General features: G+C 37.7%; 1 protein-coding gene across 11 annotated transcripts in view; it reads left to right on the top strand.

The window, feature by feature from the left end:
* sulf1 (sulfatase 1) overlaps positions 1–14,167 on the top strand; it is a gene marked incomplete at its 3' end in the record, with an annotated part of 87,122 nt that overhangs the window by 55,983 nt on the left and 16,972 nt on the right. For all 11 annotated transcript variants that reach the window (XM_084398185.1, XM_084398188.1, XM_084398186.1 and 8 more), the window contains 4 exons: positions 6,783–7,010; positions 8,482–8,721; positions 10,114–10,265; positions 12,866–13,035. In XM_084398185.1, the coding sequence (XP_084254311.1) occupies positions 6,842–7,010; positions 8,482–8,721; positions 10,114–10,265; positions 12,866–13,035 (731 nt within the window). In that variant the 5' untranslated portion in view covers positions 6,783–6,841. The remainder of the gene's footprint in view (positions 1–6,782; positions 7,011–8,481; positions 8,722–10,113; positions 10,266–12,865; positions 13,036–14,167) is intronic.

Genomic DNA, 14,167 nt, shown 5'->3' with positions numbered 1-14,167 from the left:
TTATGCTGGCTGGCATCACACTGTTGACAACTGCTGGCGCTCCTGATTTGATTTTTTTGAGGTTTGCTCAGCTGTTCTAAAAGATAGAAAAGCTTCTGTTCCCTCGGCTCAAGTCATAGATGCGCTCACAAACATGGCACATCAATTGGATGTTTCAAGCATACGGCTTGCATTTGAAAGAACTTTTTTTGAAAGACCTTCTCCCATTGGGGTTGTGTGACTACCAGGGCAAAGCTCTGGCTTGCAAAGGTGGCTTCTGTCATGGAACTTCTGTAGTCATTCAAATGTAGAAATTGGGCTTTCTCTGTTTGTGATTTAAGTGTTTTTTTTTTTTTTTTTAAATGTAGAAATGCTATAATAATCTTGCTGTACACATTAGAATTTTGCGAAGTCATTATTACTTTGTTTTTAAGTAATGGGAGCTTCAGAGAACCATCATAAACTCATTTAAGGGATGCACGTTATATTAGTATTAGATATTGGAGACATTTTTTAAATTAATTTCTCATGTTCTGTTTAAAAAGTTATATTTTATATCAAATGTTATTTAAAAATTATAATTAATAATAATTTAATTTATTGAAATAAATGTGATATATATTTAACAATTCTAATTCAGAATCTTTATAACAATTAGTACAGATGGGACTGCAATATACTAGAACATCATCAGCTGAAGCACGTTTCAGTGACTAATCTGAAAAAGTTTATTCTGAGTTTTTAGCCAGAGAAGCAAAGCTGCATGTGCTTTTCCCATTTAGAAAAGGTGTTTGCGTGCGAGTCGGTTGGCATGGCTGTCGTTCATGCGACTGCAGTGTATCCATTCACTCTACAGTGATTAAGCAGAATGGTCCAGTGGCGTGAGAACAAACTGAAGCCACTTCAGTCGGATTCCACATTCTTGTTCTAACCGCATAATCAGTCGTCTGTTCCATCAGTGAGAACAAAATGTGCCCTGAAAGTGATTGAGCAAAGAGGAGCTACACACTCTAAAACTGGTCACATCACGATAGTTTTGTTGGCCTTCCTCGCTCCCATGTGGGTGGATGGCTCTTGTTGACGGAGGCTCGTGCGGTGTGCCCTGGCCACGGACCTCAACGACACCGTAGGGTTTGACGCTGTGGATGGAGCAGCGAAGTCCTGGCTGATTCCTAAAAAAAGAAACGTTGCAAAATCCAAACCTCAAAATTCTGTGGCTAAGTAATCATTTCTCCCCCGATGGGAATAATCAGCATACAGAAATATGCAGAAATAGTCATTTATGTGCATGTCCCTATACGATCTATGTCTTTAACCAGCCTGTCTTTTATGTAAAACTCACCAGATGATCCTAAAGAAACAGTTCACCTAAAAATGAAAATTTTAATTTAATTACTCATTTCATTCAGTGATATCTGTAATGGGATATTTTGAGCGTCGTCCCGCAAAAATCGTTTTAACAGCGCCATTAAAGTTAAAACAAATCTTGTCTTGGACTCTTTGATAATTAAAATGCAACTGTCACAACCAATAAACTGTGAAGTGTTCTTACTGCTGATTGTTCTCCAGTGACTTGGCTTCTTTACAGGGAGCGAGCGAAGTCTCTATAGTGAGGGAATGGAAAGGGGGATTAGCCCTCGAGACTGTGTTTGTCTATGGAAACCTTGCATTTATGAATGGCTGACTCACTATTTAGCCGTGCCATCTGGTTTGATTTATACTCGTTCTTGGCTCACTAGGGACTCTCATTTGCAATGAAGATGCACAAACAACTTTGCCATGGTGAAGGACGAGTTCTTGCATGGTGCTTTGCTTTAAAAGGAATTATTTCAAGCTGACAGGGATCAGGGTTTTCATTTAAGTGATTTTTAGAAGCTGATCGCACATGTTACGAATGCGACCTTGCCATTTTCGTCTTCCTGGACGAGGGATTGACAGAAACCAGACTATTCGTGATGCAGTCTAGATTTTATTAAACCCAGCGCGGTTGGAAAGAATGTGTCGGGTCATGACATTCTGATCTTAATCGTGTGGCCTCTTCCTCAGGAACTCATCTTTCCTTACCTGTGAATTCGGCAGACCTCGTTTTGGAGTCTTCTGAGAGTCCAGGTGTTTGAGGTTTGGGTTAACCACCCCACATTACCACGTGGGTCAAAGGAGGTTCAGGGTGCATGAAAGTACGTGGTCTGGGCCTTTACCACAAGCAGCAGTGGCGGTTTTTTGCTTGCCAAGAACCTCTGAGTCGCTGTCTCTGATAGCACTACATGGTAGAAAACACCGCTATGTGGGTAGGAAGGTGGGAGGGATGCTGGATGCTTTAGTATACATGGAGTGGGGAAGAAAGCATAGTGAAATCATAAAAGTACAGAATTTGGATCACATTGAAGGACCCTGGTCCTGTCATCCATTAATCTGAAAATTGCACCTCTTTCATAAGGGGTTATTTTTTGGCAGCTGTGTCTCAGGCTTGAAAAGTCCAATAGTAGCCTTTTTGTTTTGCTCCTTTGAACCTTCGAGACCTTTTTTTCCCTTAATAAATCCCAAATATTATTCGACCAGCTTAGCCCTGATTAGTACAGTAGAGGCTAATTTACTGGGTCATTTCCTCTAATCCCTAAAAACAATAAGGAGCTGAGATGATGCTTGCTCTGGTGCTCGTCTGTGACCCAGAAGAAAGCTTTCTAGTGTTCCTCAACAATGCAGGTCTACAAAGGCATAGTGCTTGGCAAATGTGCGCAGCCGATTGGGGTGAATGAAGACCATGAACTACAATTTAAAATGATTTTAAGTTATTTTTATAAATGTATTTATAAATAATTTTCCTTTTGGAGTAATTTGCCGTCATCTGCTCACTAGGTTTTTTTCTCTAATAATTAAACCCACATCTTCCATACTTAAAAGAGGATTTTTATATTTTGCTTCTTAACTTTTTATTGTTTTGAACTCGGAATAGCTCATCAATATTTGCCAGAATTTTAATATCAGTGCATTCTTAATTTTTCTGAATTTTTTTTTTTAGGAATTTGACAGTTCTTTATGACCTGAGTTTATTGCAGAGATCTGGACACTCCACTGTACTTCAATGGTGAATGTGATTTTCACCAAGTACAACATGTTCCTGGATCATCTTTGTTGATCCTGGAACAACATTCCAATCAACTAATCAGATTTGAGGGACAAGTTTACAGTTTGTCAAGTTTAGGCCTACAACCAGGGTGAGGTGCTTCTGCATCAGCTTCTTCACCAATCATTTTCCTCTGATTTTAGGGATAAGTTATGGGAATGGTTTGGTTTAGGGGTATAGACTACATTTTCTGACAGGAATGTTGTTCCAGGATCAACAAAATATGTTGATTCAGGAACATATCTGTCTTTGCAAAATCACGATGACCGTACTGCAATATAACTAACAAATTTATAAAAAATAGTTGCTTAAGACATATATTTAAAGTGAGTGAGTTGGAAGTACTTTTAGTTCTGCACTTTACAAGAACATTAATCTGAATAACCATTCGACTAAAGCCAGAGGAAGTCACCAGGTTTTCCATTAAAGGCTTCAGACACAAACATCACGTCTTTTTTGCAAACCAGCCCAGTGCTGATTCAGTGTCAGGGAGCCATGGGAGTGTGGAAGCTTTTGTTTCCCATTATTCACGGAAATGGAGGATAGCAGGTCTGTTTTTCGCAGGCAAAGGGTCAGAGCGTCAAAGAAAAGCAAAGTAGTGGTTTATGTTCTTGCCAGTGCCACCAACTGGAACACATTTTCACAGTAATAAGGGTAATTAAAACAAAATTATAATTCACGACCCTTTTCCCTCCAGGGAAGAAAATAGAAGAGCTATTTTGGGTTGACTGTATTCTAAAATTACAGTGCTGGAATGAGGGTGAATGTGTCATCATTGAGGGCAGAGACAGTTTAATTCATGGTTGCTTGAGGAACACATGATTTAGCTAAACAGCACAGTATTGGCTCAAATCTGCTCAAATATATTTTCTTTTGGCTGAAGTTAGTTTCAAATTGCTGGAGGCACATCACACAATAGTTCATCCTGTAGTGTCACATAAGGATTTAGCACTTTAAATTGAATACTGATGAGAAAAGTCGAAATAAATCAAATTTGTAGACATAAAACAAATGATGGAAAGGAAGCATATGTCTAAATGAACGTTTGAAGGAGTTGTTCTCCATATATTTTCTCGGCCTTAGGAGGTTTTCATGAGATCTGGAAGTCCCACTGTGTGTGTGTGTGCGCACTCTGGTCTGACTGGACCCTGCCATTCCCTGCTGTTTGTCTAAACAGCGCCAGTGTTTGTACAGTGCTGTCAGGGTGACTGGACTGACTATCCCTCATGCTGCCTGTCTGAAATCCACTCTGTCCAAAAAAGCACTTAGAGACCCATCTGAGAGGCAGACCATCATCTGCACAATGATGGAGAAAAGGACAAGCACATGGTTTTCCATTCAATGGCTCCTTCTTATCGGATGTCACATTAGATGTACCCAAAGAGTGAAACTTAAAGGGATGGTCTAAACCTAAAAAAACCTAAAAATTAAAATGGACATTTACTAAAAAAATTTTTTTTACATTTACTGCCATTCTAAATCCATGTGACGTGTTTTTTTTTTTTTTTTTTTACCTTACCTTGATATCAATAAAAAAAAAAGAGCATGATGATTTAAAAATTAAATGTAAATGTAAATTAAAATCAGACTAAAATGTTACATGACCTCAAAAGATTGAACCTAGCTCCATATTGACTACTTTTATGCTTCCTATATTTAGTTTGATATATATGATAACAGCATAAATGTTTTTGGGAATGTCATGAGTGAGTAAATAAAGTGACTCCCATTGACCAGATATCAATATTCTTGATGCTGCTCTGCTGCACTCCTTTACACACCGCTCTCTGTGTTGAGATGATAAAAAGCTTAAAGAGTAACATTTCTAAGGTGTTCTCAGTAGGTTTAACAGCGCTTGTCAATGTACATTTTTGTGATATGACCAGTCGACTGGACAGAAGCCAAGCATGAAGCTTCGGTTTTAATGGTAAAAGAGTGTTAGGTAAGATATAAGATAAGAAGCTAAACAATTAATGTTTGACAACTTTTTATTATAGACATGTTACACGACCAACAATAATATTCAGTGATGCAAAGTATTTGACTTTCGATTTGTCAAATTTTGCCATTTTGAATTGAAAAGCCTTTAATCATATGTGATTCATATAATTTAATTTATAATTGAATGTGATGAGACAAGAAACATTAAACAGAGCTGTTTTAGTCTTATTAGGCTTATGATTAAGAGTGAAAGTGTGCATATTTTAAAATAAAAACTGTAAATGCAAATAGTTTGCAGTAAATTATTCTTTTTACCATCTTTGTCTTTCTATTTTTATTTATTCCATTTAATTATTTTCATTTGAATTTCTTTGAATAAAAAAATATATATATTTACCGGTACATCAATAATTCTGAAGGGATTTCCCACGTCTTTCAAAATGGATATTGTTAGTTTGAATATGTGGACACATTGGCTTTGAGTTGATACTGTAACACTAGTGCTGACTCTAATTTACTAATTTATTTCTCCTCTCACTGGTCTTATTGTTGCATAAATGACTTAAGCCATTTTCATTGCAAGCAAAATTGTCAAGCCAAATGAATGCCATGCGACGAACCTCAGGTGCATAAATGCCCATATTGTTTAACAGCTCACTGATTGGAGACAAAGATCAGCTTGAGGCCATAGGCAATATGGTCCTCCATAAGGTTTATACAATAAACTCATAGATAAATTGGACGGTATATCAATCAAACCTGCTTTTGCGCATGCTAGTCGTCAGGTAAATTAAAATGTGAAAAATCAAATCATGCATAAGTGCAAAATCTCAAGACATGGCTTTTTAGGAAATTGAGCATGTCTGTGGAATATGAAAGATTTCACTGAGTAATCTTTGCTGGCGTAGAGCGAATGCAGTGCTGTGTAAAGGGGTCCAGTGTGTAAATCTGTGACTGGCGACCGCAGCACAAGGGTTAATGTAGCGGAACCCTCTACCCCCTGTACTGGCTTCGTAATTCCCACCGGGTGTCCGCTAGGGGTCACAAGCTCTGGGCCGTCTGACTGACAGCTCTGCCATAAAATGTGATTGGCTGGGTTTGGGCCAGAGCAGCCCCTAATAGCCAATAGAATAGCCTCAATAGTACTGAAGTAGTGTGACTGATTAGAAAGAAAGAACTGGCTTGTCTGCACACACGGAGAGAGACACTCAGGCCTTTCTGACTTGAAGAAAGTGTCTGTAAATATGAGTGCAGAACTGAAGTAAAGAGATTGGGTGTACTGTTGCCACATGTGATGCTGCTAAGCTAAGAACTGTACAGGTAGGGTTTAGAGTTTTTGTGTTTTACTGTTCGTTAAGTAGCGAAGATTTCTGTAAAAGATTCAGCTAGTGTTTTTTAAATTTTCTTTCATGTTGATTTTGGTGCATGCACATCCTGGAAGCGTGTTGGAGTTTAAAATGTGTTGATTCCTTTAAGAGGGTGTGCTGTGTTTATTTTCAAGTGCAAAGGTTGAGATTTTCTATGGTCTGTTCCTGTGCTTGTTGATAGATGTGAAAATAGATGGCATCAAGCTTTAAACAGATGCAAATGATTTCGCAGACAATGATCTGGAATTCTCGTTTGTCTTGTGAAGGAGGGAAAAGTGGTTCTTTTTAGTCTCTCCAATTTCTGTTAACCAAAGTAACATTTGATTTGACCTCTTTGGAAATCATCTCTTTGCTTTTTTCCCCCAAAACAGATTACCTTGTGAGGATTCCAGCCTTCTAAAACGTGTTTGCAAGCCCAGTACGGAGTCCCATGATGCAGCTGGTAAACCTGGCCTGGATGATGGTCCTGGCCGCCCCACTGGTCTGCTTTGGTTTCACCACCCGCGGTCAGGGCCTGCGTGGGCGGGTTCAAGGTGACCGCCGAAACATCAGACCCAACATCATACTCATCATGACAGATGACCAGGATGTGGAGTTGGGTGAGTATACCAGATGCAATTCATCATTAATGACCCATCTGTTCTGCAGACGAATGAGGTGGAGACCTCATACGACTCTCTTGAGGCTTTGTCAGCACTCGGCACGCATCAGTTATGAATAAGCAAGTCGTCTGGAAAGTTACTGTAGAGATCTTCAAGTACCATAATGATACTTGGAGAAACATGGGAATGGAACTTCAGATGAAACAGATTTTTATTGACCTCACTGATTTAGATGTTTGAATTTGCACACTCCACTTACATTTGAATTAATTCATTTTTAGGTTTTATTTCAAGTTGTTGGTTTTCTTGTTTTCCAGTACAAATATTTAAACATTCTTAAATCAAGGTACATTTACTTGAGAAAATCAGTTTTCTCTGAAAAAATGATGAAAATGTATATATTTTTTGTATAAAACAAGAAAAATATCTTCCAATGGGTTAAGAAAATTACGTTTATTTTTCTTGCCCCATTGTCAGATGTTGTTATTGGTTTATTCATAAACTTACTTGATTTAGATTTTCTTTTTTTTTCGGAAAACAAGACTTGATATCCAGAGCAATTTAGCTTCTCAAGCAAATATATATTAAATTAAGAATGTTTAGTGTTTTTGTTTTGTTTACCTTTGTCTTAAACCAGCGTGAGTTTCAATACTGGTCCAATGCTGGTTTAAGTTAGTGCTGGTCTAGCTGGTGGGCCAGTACAGCCAGTCATAGCTGGTAATGCAGGTTGACCAACATGATATTTCTAGTGATAACAGCTGACGAAGGTCTCGATCCTTGAGGGTCATGTTCCTTCAGAATTTGGCTCCAACACATCTTCCTTGTAATCTTAAAGACCTTGAATAGCTTCAGGAGTGTTTATTTGCAGTTTTAGCTAAACCAAGGCAGTCATGCTGGTTAAACTAGTTAAAAAGCCTTGTGAGAACACCAGCATTCAAAACGTGCTGGTGACCATTTATGCTGGTCTTATTCAGGAGGATTGTCAGTCCTCTCTTGTAGGAGCTCTGTTTAGTTTAAGTTGTTCATTATTAACTCAGCCTTGGAAAGAAAAAGACTTTAGCCTTCTCGGACTTCAGTCCTGGAAACATTTGCTTGCTTGCTTGTTAGTCTACTTGATCTGCCACCCAAGTCCCTCTCTTGGTATTTGTCCCATATTGTAAGCATGTTGTAACTGGATCAAGTTCCTTCCTCTTGAGCATAACATCCAATGGGTTTCAATCTCAGACTGTCATCACAGGTTTGACTTATTTCCTATTTCAATATTTAATGGCTTCCCTCAGACATCTGAGAGGATAAGGGCCTTAGTCCTGGAACCACAACCAGTCGTTGCATTGCCACAGAACTGCAGGGATCCTTTTCCACATCTAACACTACTTTTGACAGCATAGTGAATATTAAGATGTGTAAAAGGTTTGAACTTCTCAAACATGCATAACTGAACTTGCATTTGTCTGGCTTTGTGTGTCAGGCTCATTGCAGGTGATGAACAAAACCCGCAAGATCATGGAGGACGGTGGAACCTCATTCACAAATGCGTTTGTAACTACGCCCATGTGCTGTCCATCACGCTCTTCCATGCTGACTGGGAAGTATGTCCACAACCACAACACGTACACCAACAACGAGAACTGTTCCTCGCCTTCATGGCAAGCTCAGCATGAGCCACGCTCCTTTGCCGTTTATCTCAACAACACTGGATACCGAACAGGTGAGAAACCAAATGAGAGATGATGACTCATTCTAACCTGCTTGATTCAAAACAGGGTTGAATCCAGTTTGCATCATGTCCTGTTTTATAAATGCTGTTCACTTCCCTATAAAATAAAGGCAAAAAGCCTATAAATAAAATGGTTTAATTTAATATAGCTGTCAAAATGAATGCGCTAATTTTACGGTTTAAATTTTTTTTTCTATTTAACGCGTTAAATATTTAATGCAATTTACGCAATCAATGCAATACATTTTTCCTTGCATCCTTTGGCTAGCATTACAGTATATGATCACGCTATCATTCATTCATGTGCTTTTAAAGCATTTAAGTGTGATTAGACGCAAAAGAGAATTCAAAACTTTACCGTCTTTGTTACCTTAATTAATCGTGTGTGATTAATTTTTTTGGGGATTTACAGCATATTTTTGAAAAGTAAAAAAAGACCATGTTTGATCAAAAATACAGTAAAAAACTTTATATTGTAAAATATTACAATTTAAAATAACTTTTTTAATATATTTAAAAATATGTATAATAGTAAAAGTCTATCACTTTTGATCAAATGAATACATCCTTGCTAAATAAAAGTATTCATTTATAAAAAATAATAATAAACAAATCTAACTGACTGCAAACTTTTGAATGGCAGGTACATTAGTCTGTGTGTGTAATACTTGTTAATCTTTTTAAATCTAAATAATAAAAATAACAGACATTCCAGTTTCACATTAACACAATTCTGCCAGGAAAATGTCACATAAAATAAAAAGAATAAATATCTGTTGACTGATAATGCTCAAATTATGCTTAATGTTTTGACCTGAAGGTCTTCATGAGAGTTTATTATTATTATTATTATTAATAATATTATTAGTTTACATTATCATATCTCATCTATCATTTATCATTAGCACTATTCTGAATATGTACTGGGAATTTTTGTGTTCTGCAATTTCATGGGATTTTTGCTTCACATTTGTTTCTCAAAGTCAAATAAAAGTTTAACAGGAATTTTTAATCTGTCTGGTTTGTGGAAGCTAAACATTCTGGTAACCCAGTGCCGTGTGTCTTGAGTGGCAGTAAGTTCTGACCCTGAATACAGGGGTTCAGGCCTTACCACTGCTTGTGGTTTCCAGCTGATGTGTTAGTCTACAATTAACTCTCCAGGGCAGACTGGCTGCGTGCCTGGCTCTTTTGGAAGATGTTTTGGCTTAACTTTGAGGGGAAAGGGTAGAGAAGACATGAATATAATGTAGAGACAGATATTTACAGGTACCGTTCAAAGGCAGTGTGTTGAGACAGTTGTCATAAAATGATAATTTTAGTCTTTCCGTCGACCTCACTGAACATACTCGAGTTTATATGTTGTCTTTATTTTTTTTCCCACAGCTTTCTTTGGGAAGTACCTCAATGAGTATAATGGCACCTACATCCCACCTGGGTGGCGTGAATGGGTGGGGCTGATCAAAAATTCCCGTTTCTATAATTACACCGTCTGTCGGAACGGGAACAAGGAGAAGCACGGCGCAGATTATGCCAAGGTATGTGCGCCTGGTCACATAAGTTCACAGCCCTGTCAGCGTGCCAAAGGTTTCTTTAAACTCAATTTTCAGTTTATGCTCAATTGTATGTTCTGTTTTCAACTAATTTCAGGCCTCTAATTACATATAAAATTTGGGTTGGTTGACTCCACATGGAATGTGGTTAGATTAAAGGGGGCATGGGGAGTTACACTAGTGTCTTGTGTATCATCAGGTGGGTATGTTGAATAAGACTTGGTAGGCAAAGAGATGATGTCCTTGGGGCAAAGTTTCTTTTGGAAACAACCACTGTTGTTGTGCTGCTGATTTGAAAGGGGTGGATATTTAGACTATGTTAAGAATGGCATACTTCTCTAGTACAGCATTTTGTTTCACATACTGCTTTTACATTTCTTTAGCAAGCAGTATACAGGGTATTTACTATGCAATTTTAATCTAAACCAAATAGCCATAGTTTGCAGGTCATCCAAGACTTTTACCATCCTTCTGCAAGACCTACAATATGAGAGTTTAAAAGGTTTAATTTGATATGGCCACCTTCCATCTCTAGAGTGTTTTGAAGCTGCTGTCAAAACAAGGTTTTGGATCTTCTCATGGCTGTTTTTCAGGTAGCATATTTTTGGGGAACGTGGAATTTGTGCTGAGGTTTCATGGTTTGGGCATAAATTGAGTTGGAGGAGGTCTAAGGGATGAGTAAATACATGTTTTGACTGTTACTTGGATGTCAATAACCTGCTTGGATGAAGGTGTTAAGTTGCCCATAAGCGGAGAGGCACAAGAGGCTGAAGGTTTCTCCATTAGGTCTGGAGGAATTTTGTGGCTAGGTGTTCAAGTGGTTCCTGGAAACCCTTTAGGAACACTTAAAGGTTAAGATTCATGTTTGAAGGGATTAAATAGGTAGGCAGAGCTATAAACGTATAGAAGAACGTCTTGGGCAGAAATGTTTTCCCAAATTTTACATCATAAATGAATGCACTATGATTCTTATTGTTGAAGAATCCCGCACATTTCAAATCACCTGTAGCCTTTTAGTCAAGTGAATCATTAAGAATTTGCTGCAAAGGCACAGTTTGTGCCTTAATTCAATCCAGGCAAAAGATCTTTTGATGAATTGGACAGGTTAGGTACATCCGGATGCTATCTCACTCAAACATTCAATATGATGCTGAATAGTTTTCCAAACTAAACAAACATGCTGGTTCAATTAGTGGTACAACAGAGACTGAAGTGACATAGATGTGTTTTGCTGTAATGCTGAGGAACAAGGTCCACTGAGCACATCTCTAAACAATAACTTCCACAAGATTTTCACTCCCACAGATGCCGGTAGCTGCATGTTTTAGCAATGGGGAGGGTAGAAGGGGGGGATGTAGACTTTCCCACAACCAGCCCAGACCAGGAGCACTGCCATCAAAGGGCTTACGGCTTCAGTATCACGTGATTTTTACCCCCAAGCCCTTGTGCGCATTCCTGCTGCTGCCTCATAGCAGTAAGATTGAGACCATAGTGTTGTCAAAACACCAGACCCATGGAGGGCTACAAACCTCTATTACCATTGAGTGACGCAGTCAACACCCTTGTCGTGCTCAATACCAAGTTGTTAGCATCAGGGCATTAGTTCTGTTGATGTGGGTCAATAACAAATAATAGTGTCCATGATAAAGAGTAATCATAAATAATGGTTTCATGTGATTTTGAAAAATGTCTTTACTATTTTTAAGAAAACTTGAAATGTAATGATTCTAAAATGTCATGAAGTGTAACCAAGTAAAAAGTAATGATGTACTTTCAATATTCTTGACATCCTAGTCATGATTGTCAAAAAGAAAATTTATATTTTTTCTCTCCTGCATGTTGGTTGCATCACATGAATGATTTGGCTGACTAAAGGTTTTTTTGTTATGTGTTTTCCTTTTAAGAAATAATAATAGTGTCAAAGTACTTTAGGTTTTTTTGGTTACAGTTTATTTTGATGGTCCACTTTAGATATTATAACTATAAGTAACTTTGCAGCTACATGTCAATTAACTCTCATTAGAATATAAGTAGACTGTTAGGTTAGGGTTAGTATAAATTGACAGTTATAGAATAATGTTAGCATGTTTGATGTTAGCATCAAAACAAAGTGTTACCTTTTTGGTTATGAATATAATATTCTAAAATCTATTTTCAAATACTTAAAATAAAATTACAAATAAATATAGCAAAATTCAATAATTCGGATAAATTCATAAATGCATAAATACATTGTAAAAAGTTATATGATCAATAAGTTGATAACATAGATTTTTACATTGCTTTAACTCTTCAAAATAAGTTAATTTTCAACTTTTTTATAAGTTATACAAGATTCAGCTTGTATAATTGTTTTCAAGTCAGTTTAATGTAATTTAAGTTTAAATTACATACATTTTTAGGTACACTCAACTTGGATGTTTAAGGCAGCAACTATTTTTTTACAGTATAAAATGGATAAATAAATACATTTAATACATTCATAAATACAAATAAATTGAAATTTGTTTTCTTTGTTTAAGCCTTGAAAGCAAAGCCAGAACCAAGCATAGTAGTTTATGTCTGAATTTATTCTGCCCATGCAGGACTACTTCACTGATTTGATTACCAATGACAGCATCAACTACTTTCGAATGTCCAAGCGCATGTACCCGCATCGGCCGGTGATGATGGTGATCAGTCATGCAGCGCCTCATGGCCCAGAGGATTCAGCACCCCAGTTCTCCGAGCTCTTCCCAAACGCTTCCCAGCACATGTGAGTGACTCCCAGAACATTCAGTTACACTCTGCTAGAGCAACAATGCTGAACTACACTGAACCCAGTGTATCCTGTCCAAGAGCCAAGCCCTGCTGGAATATGCCCAGGAGTTTGAATTGTTGAGTCTAGATATTTTTATTGTCCTGTATGTATTTATAATAGGATATTCCAAGGGACACATATTTCAGAAGAACAGTAGCATTCCAAGCAGATCATTTTCCTATAAATTTTAAACCATTATAATTTGGCTTGCAGTTTGAAGTTTGTAGCTTTAGGAATTTTTGTGGCCTTATATATTTGGATACGCCATTAAAATTAGACTCTTAAGAGATGACTGTGCACTGAAATGCACTTCACACGTGACACTACCACCATGAAACTGAAGTGATTTATCATCCAAGTAAAGTTCTGGCACATGCCAAGTAAGATGATGGGGGATGAGATTTTTATGGTCCTCTCTTTGGTGCCAAGACCTTTATGGCTTCACTGCACTATCAGTTTTGTGGCTAGGCTCCTATTCCACACACTGTGCTGTGGCAACAGGCCATCCATCTCCAAGTCCTTAACATCCCAAGCATGTCAGGATCCTGGTCAGGGCGACATCACACTTTTGTCCCTCAGGCCTATCTATTTCTTTCTCACAATTCTTTCAGCTTGTCTTCCTACACAACTTTCTGGCTTCTCTCATATCAATCATGCCTTTCACTATATAGGTTTGGGGAATGCATTGTCTTAGAAGACCCTTTTGTGTTATTAATATGTTTTTAAGTGCATGGGCTCTGAATAGATCACACTTGGATACCCCAAGGTTCACATCGGCAGGCAAGTCGCTCTAGTGCCGAAAGGGTTGCCTGGCAAGTTGTACCAAAAAAAACAGGGAAACAGATGGCAGGCGCAGGTTGCATTTTGGAATGATGCAGCATGGTTTCAGACACGTTTGGGGGTTTATTTGTCATCTGTGTGAAAATGAACAAAAGCATGCACATCCAAACAAAAGAAATAAGGTGCTCAAGCATAAAAAAGTTATGGCTCCAAGAATATTAATTTATTAATATGCATTTTTATATATAATACATATACACACATTAAAAAAAATATTTATACACTTATTTATTTACACATTTATTTA

Source organism: Rutilus rutilus (genome assembly GCF_951802725.1).
Source record: "Rutilus rutilus genome assembly, chromosome: 24".
Lineage (NCBI taxonomy): Eukaryota > Metazoa > Chordata > Actinopteri > Cypriniformes > Leuciscidae > Rutilus > Rutilus rutilus.
The sequence above is the reverse complement of the archived record's forward strand: the minus strand, read 5'-3'. Positions and strand labels throughout refer to the sequence as shown.